The sequence below is a fragment of the Saccoglossus kowalevskii genome, chromosome 7 (genome assembly GCF_978046115.1).
Source record: "Saccoglossus kowalevskii chromosome 7, keSacKowa6.1, whole genome shotgun sequence".
Classification (NCBI taxonomy): Eukaryota; Metazoa; Hemichordata; class Enteropneusta; family Harrimaniidae; genus Saccoglossus; species Saccoglossus kowalevskii.
In genome coordinates, this window is record NC_140647.1 from 12,352,307 (window position 1) to 12,365,683 (window position 13,377).

The 13,377-nt window shown below is 36.6% G+C and overlaps 1 protein-coding gene across 1 annotated transcript; it reads right to left on the minus strand.

Moving 5' to 3' along the window:
* Positions 1-3,645: 3,645 nt before the first annotated feature.
* On the minus strand, positions 3,646-13,377 carry LOC146740247 (peroxisomal carnitine O-octanoyltransferase-like). Its single transcript, XM_085501778.1, has 4 exons — positions 13,198-13,377; positions 9,642-9,783; positions 5,328-5,452; positions 3,646-3,831 (listed from the first exon to the last, which is right to left on the minus strand). Exons 1-4 carry the CDS (start codon positions 13,375-13,377, stop codon positions 3,646-3,648), a joined length of 633 nt encoding a protein of 210 aa, XP_085357904.1.

The following is a 13,377-nucleotide window of genomic DNA, read 5'->3' on the forward strand; positions in this document are numbered from 1 at the left end:
TTAAAGCGCGGTGGTCGTAAATGTTAATAAACAATGTATTTTACACGCGTTGTATACGTCGCTATGAGTCCCATATCGAATAGAACGCGGCGTGACGACTGCCGCCCTTTAAAATTGGCAGAATGATTTTAGCCAGTCGCAGTAATGCAACACACTCATATTTTCGAAATGGACACTATTGAAAAATCACGTGATAGAAAGATATATATTCAATTACGGTAATCAACTACTTACCAGTTTTAAACCACTGTACAAAAGTGTCTTTTTGCACACCAGGAACTCGGCTACTATTAAACAAACTTCTATATTGATACATAGATAATGTTGTCCCATTGCGATCAATATCTAATGGCAAAGTCTCTCTGATCAATTAATTATAAAATAAAATGTATAAAAATCAATATAAACAAGTAACTTGTAGAATGCTGTGTGGGTAATATTTTTATATTGATTTTTGCTGCATTTGCAGCAAATAGTTACCAAACAATGAGAAATCTATTGGATTGAATATACCTCTCAGGTGGCTTCACATGCATAGTTCAAGCCTGCCTAACCGGTGCTTATACCAGGATTTAGTTACAGCTTCATGTTCCCAGTAATCGCAAGAAATTGACATGACAATAGAAATTCATGAAAGACTGGCACTCCCATGCAATTAACAGCGAGTTAAATTCTTAGGATTGAAACATATATTTTGAAGTCACTGATTTAGGCAATGAATAACTTAAAGTTGACATAAAGACGAGGTAGTTTATGATTTAATCAGTGCTCAACTAGAGGCTGAAATTATAATTAATTTGTTTATTTCAATTTCTCCTGAAGTCAAATAGAATACACTGGTGAAACACGATTGTACCCATGGGCGAAAAGATGTTTTGGGGTGTAGTTTACATTGTGTATGAAGTGGTAGGGTCGAGTGTAATTTGTTCATTTCCAACTCTTATGAAGTCACGTAAAATTTCACTTAATTTATTTTTGCTGACATGTTTTCAAGCATTACATGTGAATCCAATTTTCACTGTGCTGTGTCTCAATAGAGTGTGAGGGAAATGGCATTTTCACTGGAATTTATTTCAGGGGGAAAATGTTTTCAGTGATAATGAAGTATTATGACAGAACCCCCATACCCTCCCCGTGGCTTTCATTGCGTATGGAAGTTATTTTCACGAGTGATGCGGTGTATCCTGCTGCCGTACTTTCACGAGCGAAGCCACTGGGAGGGTGTGGGGTTCTGTTATTATTACATATGTCCCATATTTGATTATTTCATATTAAAGAAAGAACGTGCAACAAATCGGGATAGAAATTTAGGTCGGGGAACCCAATTGCCCATTAATATGCTCCAAGACAGTGCTGCGACCTAGCAACGCGTGTCAGTGTAGAACGCGTGTCACTGTACGTGTGAAAATAAAATAATCAGACGTCTAAACTTGAGTCATTGTCCGAATAAATACTGCTCAAATTGACTAAGTGTTCAAAACGTCATAAAAAAGACGCCACCGACGATGCGCGTCGCACAATCTTTTTGCTAGCTGTCAAACAACTAGTCAAGTCAAAACATCTACGCGCCAAAGTGAAAAGACTGATTTTACTGCGGGTCCAGGCTGCGGGTGGATGTTCAGAGAGCCCTTCAAGATTGATAAAACTCAGTTTCCAGGTGGTCAACATACATTAAGTTCTCTCAATCCTAGTATTCTATGTGATGTACATCTAACATGCCAAAAATGAACGATTGGTGAACGATTTGAACCTGACAAAAATAGCAGACGGAAATGTGTTTACAAAATAAAAATAGTGATTACTTGATTTAGATACCAGGAAGGGGAGGGGGTAAAAGAAAAGTTATATAACATTTTATTATTCAATAATTTATTAAAATACATAAGTTTGTCCAATTCCCTGTGATACAACACCTCAGATATAGCTCATTCTACTCGGTTTGAGTGTGAGTACAAAGTTACTATTTGATTTTTTTATATCTTTTTCATTAATGAGAAATTTGACCCCAAAGTTAGAGTAACTGTTCACCAGGAATGGCTTTTTAACTCTTCTGTGATTTTTTTTTTGGCTGATTTTGTTTAAACTTGATAGGCAGATCGTACCATCACTAATTGGAAAAACAATCCTGACCCACCGCTACCATGGCAACAGCCAAAATCTGTTTTTTTGAATACTTTTGCCCCAAATTTATTACCTCCTACCAGTCTTGTAATAGCAGTGGCCAAATGATCATGCCTTTTATTCTGGCTACGTTGCGCACTGGTAAGAGATCACTGGCGCCGACATTGTTACACTGTCAACGTAATCCCAATTGAACTTTGAATAAAATCTAAATGCTGCCTCCAATCTAGAAAATACTATCGCAAAACGGTTGGAAATAATACATTTAACGGCTGAATACGTCCTAGCAATAAAATTAAGTGACTTCTAAAGACTGAATGTTATTTTGCGAACCTCGTATAAGGTGCCTGGTTTTAGTTATAAACCGACGTTAGCTTCACGTTCATGTCCTACCATGGTAACAGCCGAAAACATATTGCTTGTTTTTTACCGGCTTGTTTTCATTGGCAACCGAAGTATTTTTATTTTGTAAATAAATGTTCGTCTGCTATTTTTATCCAGTTTAGCAACATTTTTTGCATATTAGGTGTACATCACATGGAATACTACGATTGACAGAACTTGGTGTATGTTGACTGAGTTTTATCATTGTACGAAGTACCAGGAGGTTTCTGCTGGCGACGTTGCGGCGTTACCCAGTTCCAAATAAAGATTACCAACGCCAAATGAGCAACATTTTAACCGGTAATCAAGATTCATTCAATCCACGGCTAGCAAGCAACATCAGAAGCGAAGTTGTAGCATGCAGTACTAGTAAGTCATCCCGTCAGTGGAATACCACAGTAGCACGGCATGCTTGCCTTCAGCATTGTATTCTAATGAATCACGTGGTGTGTCGTTCTCGTTCAAACCCGGAATTCGATCAATAGGGGGAGTTTCAGTAAAAAAAAACACATTGCAAATCATGCAAGTTCAACATTTTCAAACCAATATACTAAAACAGGAATGCTCAGAGTGCAAAAGTATGATAGTTATTACTTTCCAGTATACACATCTCTTTTAATACTATCCCTCACATATTCTACTCCCAATTACTCCTGCGTATAATGGACTAGCCACTTTTCATGTTGACATTCAGACTAAAATCATGTGACAGGCTGTTAAAATTGGCTGTTGCATACTCTTTCGCCGGTCTGGGAAATGTGTTTAATTAGCTCTCATTCAAGCAACAATGCAGATTTCCCAGTGGGAGTGAAACTATTCGACTCTGCCATTAAAAAATAGGGGTGTTTTCAGCAAAAAACGAATAACCCTGGAATGCACACAAAATACTGAATTTCGGAACAAATCGTGCATTACTTACAGCAGCAGAATACCACAGAAATATCAGACGAAACATGAAAACACTATATATTGTATTTCGGCCTGAACCCTCTACATTGCAATTCAAGGAATTAACCCCTTATGTGCATCCATTTCCCACCTTGGTATCACCCACCCGTGAAAACAAACTCTTAATACCACGCTGAAGGGTTTGGTAAAAATATAACTAACACTATAATATTTTTAGAGATATTGAGCAACTTACTCTCTGAGCATTTTCCAGAATTGTAACACGTTCCACAATACCACTGCACACCTTTCTACTTGGCTGCCTTCTTTAGATTGCCAACATTCGTCTATAAACGGGATAACCATTCCATAATAGCTAGCACTATAATTCGGAGAACCTCTTGCCTTTAAATAAAAATCCATCCACCAGTACTCAAACTTAAAATAACAATAACAATAACATTTATTATATATCAACGATTCAAAGTAATTTTGACAAATTCAATCTATTACTTTGAGACCAATTTAATATCTATATACTATATACTATCTACTATCTACTATCTACTATATACTATATACTATATACTATATACTATATACTGTTATTGGCAGCTTTACCGTCTGATATACTAGCTAGTTTACAACAGAATAATCGCAAACCTAAATAAAAAGGGCAAACTTGTTCTACAATCTTGGTCTGGACAGCCTGAGAATGTAGGTCTGTACATAATTGTTTTTAGGGGGTGCCAGTTGACGAGCTGAAAGCGCGGTGGTTGTCATGCAGCGCGTGTTCGAATTTAATGTAAATAAACAATGTATTTTACACGCGTTGTATCACAGGGAGCCCAGGAACTATGATCAACTGTACGCACTTCCTATGAGCGGGGGAGGGGGTATCGGCTGGTATCTAGTGTAAGAAATAGACAAGGGATGAAGGCTCCGGCGAGCCCATATTTTTTAAACTGGAAAAAACAGACGAACAGAACGAAAAATAAAATCTATAAAAAATACCAGGTTGAAGAATATTAGTTGCTCTTTCAAATTTCGCCAAAGCCTTACCTATATTTGACCTATATCTGCAGAATAAATCAAGAAAACTACACAAATTGACCCCATTTATGAATACTTAACGGTTTGCCCGAACGCACGGCACAGTTTGGAGGCGTGGCCTGTTCAGCATTTGTCAACAACCAATCACAAGACTGATTACGAACCAGTTGAGCAAGGCTAACCTCGATGTGGTTCGTAACCAGTCTTATTTGAAAGAGCAACTAATATTCTTCAACCTGGCATTGTTATAGTTTTTATTTTTCGTTCTGTTCGTCTGTTTTTCCAGTTCAAAAAATATGAGCTCGCCGGAGCCTTCATCCCTTGTCTATTTCTTAAACTAGATATCAGCCGATACCCCCCCCCCCGCTCATAGGCAGTGCGTACAGTTGATCATAGTTTCTGGGCTCCCTGTGGTTGTATACGTCGCTATGAGTCCCATATTGAACAGGACGCGGCGTGACGACTGCCGCCCTTGAAGGCGCGTCGTTTCCTCTGGCTAGGTAATTTGGTGCCGTACACGAGCATCGGTTCCAGTCACAAAAGTAGTACATGTTTATTAAGATTTAACAGAGTACAGTATTTAGCTTACAATGTATTCCGTCTAATTTACTTTCTATATGTACGTATAGATGGTGACATGCATAAACGTATATGACATATAGATACAAACAACGTTTGGAATTAAAGCCGCGATCGGGTAGTTTAGATCGTATGATATTGGTAGTAACCTCACTAACTTATCTGTTCGAAACTATCAGTTGCGCTATTCGTAACCACGATGCATTGCGCACACTGCCAACATTAAAAAACAGCCCCTCACGCGTTAAAAATGACTATAACTAGGAGTTTCTGGTTACATCGGGGTGAGCATTAAATGTTACCCAATTCCTTTCCTTGCTTGCTTTCTTCAGTAACTTCTCATGAAGCTCTTTTCCGATACCGTCATAGAATGATTTCACGATGCGCCGCGTGTTCTCCAGTTCTTCCGATGAAACGTGAGGTTTAACTAATGTTGAAGAAACGAGAATATGAATATTAAAATTGCCAGTAGCATTACTGATTACAAGAATTTTTTTAAAAATGTGTTTGGTATATGTAATCTGCTGTATTTCTTGTAGCACTCAACACAAATATAACATAGCTAAGTATAATTAGATTCTGTTAAGACGCAGCCTGAAAAGGGGACTATAGTTTCCATTTTCCGTCTTCAACATTTTTTCAGAAATTCTGTAGCAGATATCAATGAAACTTTGAAGGTTGATGAACAATATTCAGCTGGATATGCATTGAAATTTTTTTCCAGATCAGAAGTTGGTCTTTTTCATGATTTTCATCAAAAATTACCTTTGCCAACAACACTGACAGAACAAGTGCACATGCTCAGAATAAATTAATTACCAGTAGGTTAGATCTGTAAGTAAGGCTGCTTACAGAACGTGATCTCTCCATTCGACAGTGCAATGTATTATACTCATTTACTAGTTACTAGAAGAACTAGTAATTGTGTTTGATTACAGGAACATCAAGAAGGGGACATAAGAGACGTGTTTGCAATGGTAGGTTCTCCATTTTCATTAAAATTGAATGTATTGGGGCAAATAAACGCAACAACGCACTATACCAGAATTACCATAACACAAGTCAAGTTCGGCCAACTGAGACTGCTTGAGAGCAATGATGAAATGGAGAAGTACCGTAATTCAGTATCAATGTATCTATTATCACTTTCAAATTAGCTTTGAAGTATAAGCGATACCCGAGAGTGCCGGAGAAATTATTACATCTGTGACCGACCTACATCGTTGACTGTGAAAGGCTTGCCACAACGAAGGACGTTTATCGGTAAATCGAACCATATACACATTCTCCTAATCAGCTATTTATTTTCTTGCTGGTCATGGGTAAAATTTAAATGTTCAGCTAGCACAATAGACCATTTTCCGTTCATTGCGAGAATCACGCGTTATGCGTGAAATCGAACGTAAAAACAGGACAAACAAATGTCATAGCGTCGTAGTCGCGTCAAACATCGCGTGGGATTCGACAAACGCGAAAGTATTTCGGGGACATTTCCATGCTCAATAATGTGCTGTCCACATTTTATGATAGGCAATTTCGATTAAGTAAGGGTATTCCTCAAGCAATATTCCTCTGTCGAAGATCGGCCGGTCAATGTAAGCTACGAAATAAAGAATTCTAGTTCAAAATCAAATCGTTCGATTTTTGCGGCAGACGTTCGACGCGCGTCTTTCATGCATCTCGCGAGATCTCGCAATTGTACGGAAAATCACATATTAACTTCAATTTTGAGCAAGCAAATAAATAACAGACTCCGACTGAGATAGATTATACCATGTTTTTTTACTGTTGACATGTATGCTAATTACAAGCATGTTCGCAAAGCTATTAGGGGAGTATTAAAACAAAGGATTAGAGAGGGAGGGAGTCAAATTCACGTAATTCTCAATTTTAAAGATGATTTCATAGTTATAATTTTGTTTTCAAAACTTCAGATAAAAATAGTATATAATTGTAACCAATTAACTATATTGACTAATATATTATAGGCAATATATTCCATTTAACTAAACGTGTTTCACTGTATACAGTAAACCATGTTTATTTAAAAAAATATAACTATACATTATGTTAATTACTATGCAAATTAAAATTGCAAATTCGCCGCAACCCTGAGACAATTTTCCGGGGAGAACACTGGAAATAAAAAAAAATATCAGAAGATAATGTATTTACAAAGAAAAATGACTAGATTTAATTTGTTCAAATGTTTCAACAATATTAGAATTTATATCAATAATTATATGACTTTTTTTTATCTAATGTCACTGAGCTAAGCTTAGAGATATAATGAAAAGACAATTCTTGTTTTTGTTTCTCAAAAAACATATTTAGTTAACAGATACTAATTTCTCGAATCACTGAGATTGGCACATGTATTTAAGTGCTGTGGAATTATTCAATACTGATACTAATGTGAAATTATTGCTCTTTCACTGTCCAAAATTTATTCCTTGTGTTATATTTACAGTTAGTTAGTATCCTTGAAATAATTATTTTCTATGCCATGTCTTACATGTATGTACCCACATGTTTTTTTTCAAAACTATATTAGTTATACTTAATTATAACTCTCAACTGTTTTTATTTTATTTTATTTTTTACAGTGGTGCTGTAAACTGCTTCAGTTTTGTGAGAGCCATATTTTCTCAAATTACATACGTCTGTGGACATTTTAATATTTTTAGCAGTTTAAATTTGTCCTGATAATATACAAAGACCTGAATTAACAAAGAAGTTAAGTTGTTATTAAAGGTACATTAAAGTTTACTCAGATTTATTAATGCAGTTTCTTGAGCATGTATACATGTATGAGACATAGTTTGGTTGCACTTGTGTACTCTGAGATTTTGGACACGGGTCAATGAAAGTTTTCAGTTATCAGTACAATACTAGATTCAGGGAAATCACTTTATGATGAGTTGTACCCACATAGATTACATATGCAATCTGTGTAATATTTTAACAAGAGTATATTATAATTAAATGAAGTGGACTGTGACATTCATGTCTTGTTTTATTAAAATACTAAGCCAAGTGGAAAATCAAATTTCAGCTCATCTGTGATCCAGATATAATTTTTGACCGCAAAAGGGCGATATACTAATTGGATATGTGTTATTTTAAAGATCAATTTTAATTTAAATTCAATCCAATATTGCTACCGAAACAGACAGCAGCTTGGCTGATCAAAATTATTAATTGAGGCCATACTACCTGACTAATTTTTAAGTCAATCGGTTAAAGCACTCATGAAAAACAAATGCTAAAAATGTTTGCTAATGTTGACGGTCATCCAAGATGGCGACCAAGTCATGTGACTGATTCGAATATTTTTTTGCTGCCTGTGGACCGATTAGCTAAATGTGGCATTAGTATAAAACTAGGTCTTGTTTAGAAACAATATAAGTTAGTGGCCAAACCACATGACCAATCATAAAGAGATTTGTGAATAGTTAATTAATAATACTAATTTTCAAATAAATCTACAATTACATAGTAATTTAAATTAGTCAAGTACTTACGATCGTAGAAATGTAAACCATGTTATTAACCATGACTAACAATAGTTTACATAAATGCAGCCATCACAAGTGATCATTTAGGGTTCTTAAATATATATAATATACAAACTGAACATGTTAACATGTAGGAAAGATGTACTGAAATATACGAGGTTGGAATGACCCCAGTATCGCTAGGGTGGCTTCTAGTTTAAACTCTTTTACAAGTAATCTTAGTGAAAAATTCTAAAACTCGCACACAATAGCAACACATAGTAATGTTACATGACATATCGCATATATAGTCATTTGTCCTGTTTACTTTTTTGTTTTTGTAACTTGTTTGTTGGGTGTACCTATTGTATGGACGTCAGCCCTAACTACAACCCAGACTGTGACGGACTTTTTTAAAATATAAAAAAATAGTAAGTAAAGAAAAGTACTCCGTGAGTGTGAAGAAGATGATTTTTTCGTAACATTCAATGTGACGTAGAAAAGTCACGTGGCATTTGAAATAGCCCATGTACCAATAATGCCACACCAAATAATCATAAAGCAAAAACCCGAGGAAAGGGTTCAATATGACCACTTCCGGTTCAACTTTATTCCAAGACAGCCGCCATACCAAGATAGTGGAGGAAATTGTTTGACTCTGTACACATTCAAATCAAGTTCCACAAGTTTCTGATTAATCGCTTTTTTTAAAGATGTGGATGGCTAAATAATCCGTGGCAGAGGAAAAAGAAGACACAAACTTTGCTTGTAACTCTTATAATGGCTGTAGAAACGGCAAACTGTCGTAAGGTTGCAAAAATAAATAATATATACCGGGGGTATATATAAAAACAGCCTCGTGACCATCAGTGAAGAACGGATATGTTATTCTGTTAAATGTATGATTGCAGAATAATAACACTGAATGTACACTGAATATAGTACCATCATCCACTACCAATATATATTTACAATATATTGATGAACAAATGTACACATAGTACTTTTGCATTATAATATACATGCGCGTTCAATAGTACTGGGCGATCATATTTATATAAATAAATGTCACATAGATGTGTATTGTGATCATATTATCTCATATTTATGAATACATACCGGACTCTATATATTTATTGAGCGTCTGTTGCAATGGCGGTACTGGTAAAGATGGTAGACTATCTTCATATTGAAATGTATGGAGTATGCTCGAGAATGTCGTATTTCTTCGTGTTGTTAATCCAATCAGTCTTAGCCCAGACTGCAAATGAAACATTACAAGTACTAGTACTAGTACTAGTATACGAGTGTGTAAACAAAAGAACATCAATAACAAAGAAACACCGAGTCGGGAATAGCATGTTGAAGTCACCGCACTGTGTTGTTCATAATATATAGCTAGTAATTATTTCCCTTGAACGAGGAATTCCCAGTAGGCGCGAGTCATAAGCTCGTGTCGATTACGTCCCTGCCCTTTGTACACACCGCCCGTCGCTACTACCGATTGAACGGTTTAGTGAGATCTTCGGATCGGCACGCGGCGGGGACTGGTTCTGCCGGCCTCGCTCGCGCGCCGAGAAGACGATCGAACTTGATCGTTTAGAGGAAGTAAAAGTCGTAACAAAGTTTCCGTAGGTGAACCTGCGGAAGGATCATTATCTTAAATAAGATAAAAAAAAAACGCATCCCGCGAGGTTGCAAGTTTACTAAATTTTCACTTTCAAATTCAGGGAATCGGACTTTGGACAAACCTCAATAAATAAACCAATCATCGCAAGTCAACAATTTCGACAATAACATTTGTTAAGATTGTGGGATATGTTTCTTTCTTCTTCAAAATCACAATTTTTATATAACCACTCCTACTTGTTTGTACTTGCGTTATGTGTTTCTCTATGAATTGACTCTGATAGCAGTAAATTATGTATTAATTAATTATGATTACGAATTTATTGTTTATTGTACTTTCGATGGATGCATCGGATAAATCTGAATTCACATAACTACCGGTATATGTATTTATCAAATGTCTGTTAAAAGGATAAAGTTTGTTAAAATCGAATAAATAGTTCAGATACTCTCACCGAATGAAATACGACATTTTCTCTACTAGATAAAATTCAAATGTTCTATTTTTATGAGGATAGAATCACTAATCCTAGGCAGGTGGGTGAAGCAGTGTTCGACAGTCCGAAGGTCAACACAAAACTACAAATGCTTTCATTTCCCCGTCATCAACATATCCGTCAAATGGTTTTTACTTGTAATGGTGACATGCTCAGATGGTAAAAGCAAACACCACCACCATATACCTACTGTAAACATTGTACGACAGTATCTTTATGAAATCTGTGCCAGCATTTGTACCATAAAGTCCTTCCAAATACTGAGCTGTAAATAAATATGATAGACCAAGTCACTACGACTATTTACATATGCTGTATTAACTCAAAATAAGCTGCTCTAAAAATAAGCCCGTTATCTTTCATGACATCCGTTCCTATTAAAGTGTAACTGAATTGGGCCAATTGACTTTTTGTGTGCAAAAAATATTTATAAACAACATTATGAAAAAAAATCAAGTGAAAATGGTATATAAATTGGGTAAACAGTCAATGATATTCCAAAACCGGGCCACGCCCCCCTCTCCCGTCACATTCGAGGTTTTTTGGCATTACGAGTGTTGCCGAAATGGCGCCACCAACGGGACCATAAAGCAGGAGATTGCTAGCAGACAAGATTGTTAACCATTTTCCATACGCAAGCGTTTAGTAAACCAGCATACAGTACAGTTCTCGCGAAAGCTTTGGTCTTTGTGGCATCATTGTCGCCTACGCATGGCTTCATTGTCGCCCCAGCATCGCATCATTGTGGCATCAGCTTCGCGTCATTGAAAATTGAAGCTGTGCTCGCCTCGCTTATTTTGTGGCATTATCGTGGCCTCAGGTTCGCAGTCTCATGGCATCAACTTCAAAGTATTGTGACATGAGTATGACCTCATTATTTTCACACAGTAAAGAAAAACACATGTAAAGAAGTTAGATATATAATCGATTTGAAATTCAGGGCGGTAAGGGGAATAAAATAATAAAATAATCAAGAGTAAAATGACATTTTACTAAAAAGATATCTTGTTGAATTATTTTAGTGTTGCGAGTATTGGGCACCAACAACTTTGTGAAGTAAATTACAATCGGCAAGGTGACGAGTGTCGTGTTGGCTGCAAGGAAAATTGTGATAAATTTGAATCACACGATGCAATCGTCGTTCGGATACAACAAAATTTGCTATATACGAAATGAAACTGTTCTTGTTATAAAATTACCTTTTTTTCACTCATTTCATTTGCTGGTATCGGAAGTCCTCCGATACTGAAAATCGTCGACCCCAGCCTAGTCTGGTTTATCTTATTTCCCAACTCACAAAACTGATTTGTATCTCAGCCCTGTTTTTTTTTCTTTTTTTGAACTGAGGTCAAATCCCATCCGTTTGTCAAAACATGGAGCTCCATGGTCAAAATATGCCGATGTTTTTTCAGTGAATAATTATGAAGCCTGTATCACAGCGCAAAAAAACTTAGTGAATCGACGCCGGAGATTGGATGGTACGACGACCCTTCAATTTGCATCAAATATGCTTTGTTACAACACCATTGATTGGATGAGAGTCACCTGATCGGGGCACGACCTGGGTCACAGAACCATATTTGTCCGTATTACAGAACTTTGCGAGAGAACCACACCCATATTTTCATCCATTTTTAGCGCGGAAGTTGCCAACAAATGTCGAAAAACTCATGAATTTTATGGATTCGAATAAAATAAAGCTAGCGATTGGCAAGACTGGTTAATAATATATCCCCCGATGCTCTTCGATTTTTTTTTATTTCAAGGTGAGAAATGGATAGTTGAAGTTCCATCGATTTCAAGGCGACTATTCCACTGCAATAACTCTACGCACTGTTGTAGTTTCGAGAGGTAAAAAAATATATAATAAATAGTACTTGTTTCATTATTTGGTTTTACAGCAAATTACGGAACATGATCCCGGTGAATTGCTATAAATAAATGCTGATTGTGTTGAATGGCGGACGTCGGGACCGTTTGGAGAAACCAACGGGGATCGATATTCCAAACAAATTATTGGGACACGGTCGGTGGACCTTTCAAACAAATGAAATTATTAACGAAAGACGAGATTTTTCTAGATATATACGAACATATATATACCAAATATATGCAAAATTGACAAATACACAAAGACGTGTAATATTATGCTTTTATGGTCCTTCGGCTTGTCTTCTCCTTGGGGGGGGGGGACAACAATAATTCGAATTTACGGCATCAGTGGACCAAAGCCGTCAAGAACACCAGGAAATATTGGAATGGACCTTCTCCTCATAACGTTATCTGCAGTGCCCGAATCATTTATCAGTACGTATCATTTACAATTTCATTTGTTTCGATCTTGCAGTTGTAGGTATTCGCGTCCTACCGGACGCACACAAATTTACATTTTAGAGTGCAGATTTTCTAACATTATTGATACATTGTTCAGGTGGAGTTTAATAAAAATAACAACGTTAAGATTTTCGGTCACGATGTTCAAACTCTGTGCCTGTGCCTTAACCGGGTGCCTGAATCGTCATGGTCATTTTGGGGAGGTACACGATCACCCACATCGCGTATTTTCTCGCAGGTTCAAACCTGTATGGGCCACTTTGTCCCTGGCACTGTAAAACAAAATAGTGACATCTCTCGTTGTCATCATATTCCTCGATCTCATAACTCTCGTCAGACGATGATAAGATAGATTTCGTGTCGCTTTCCGAGCACTGCATGCGTATAGCGGCCAT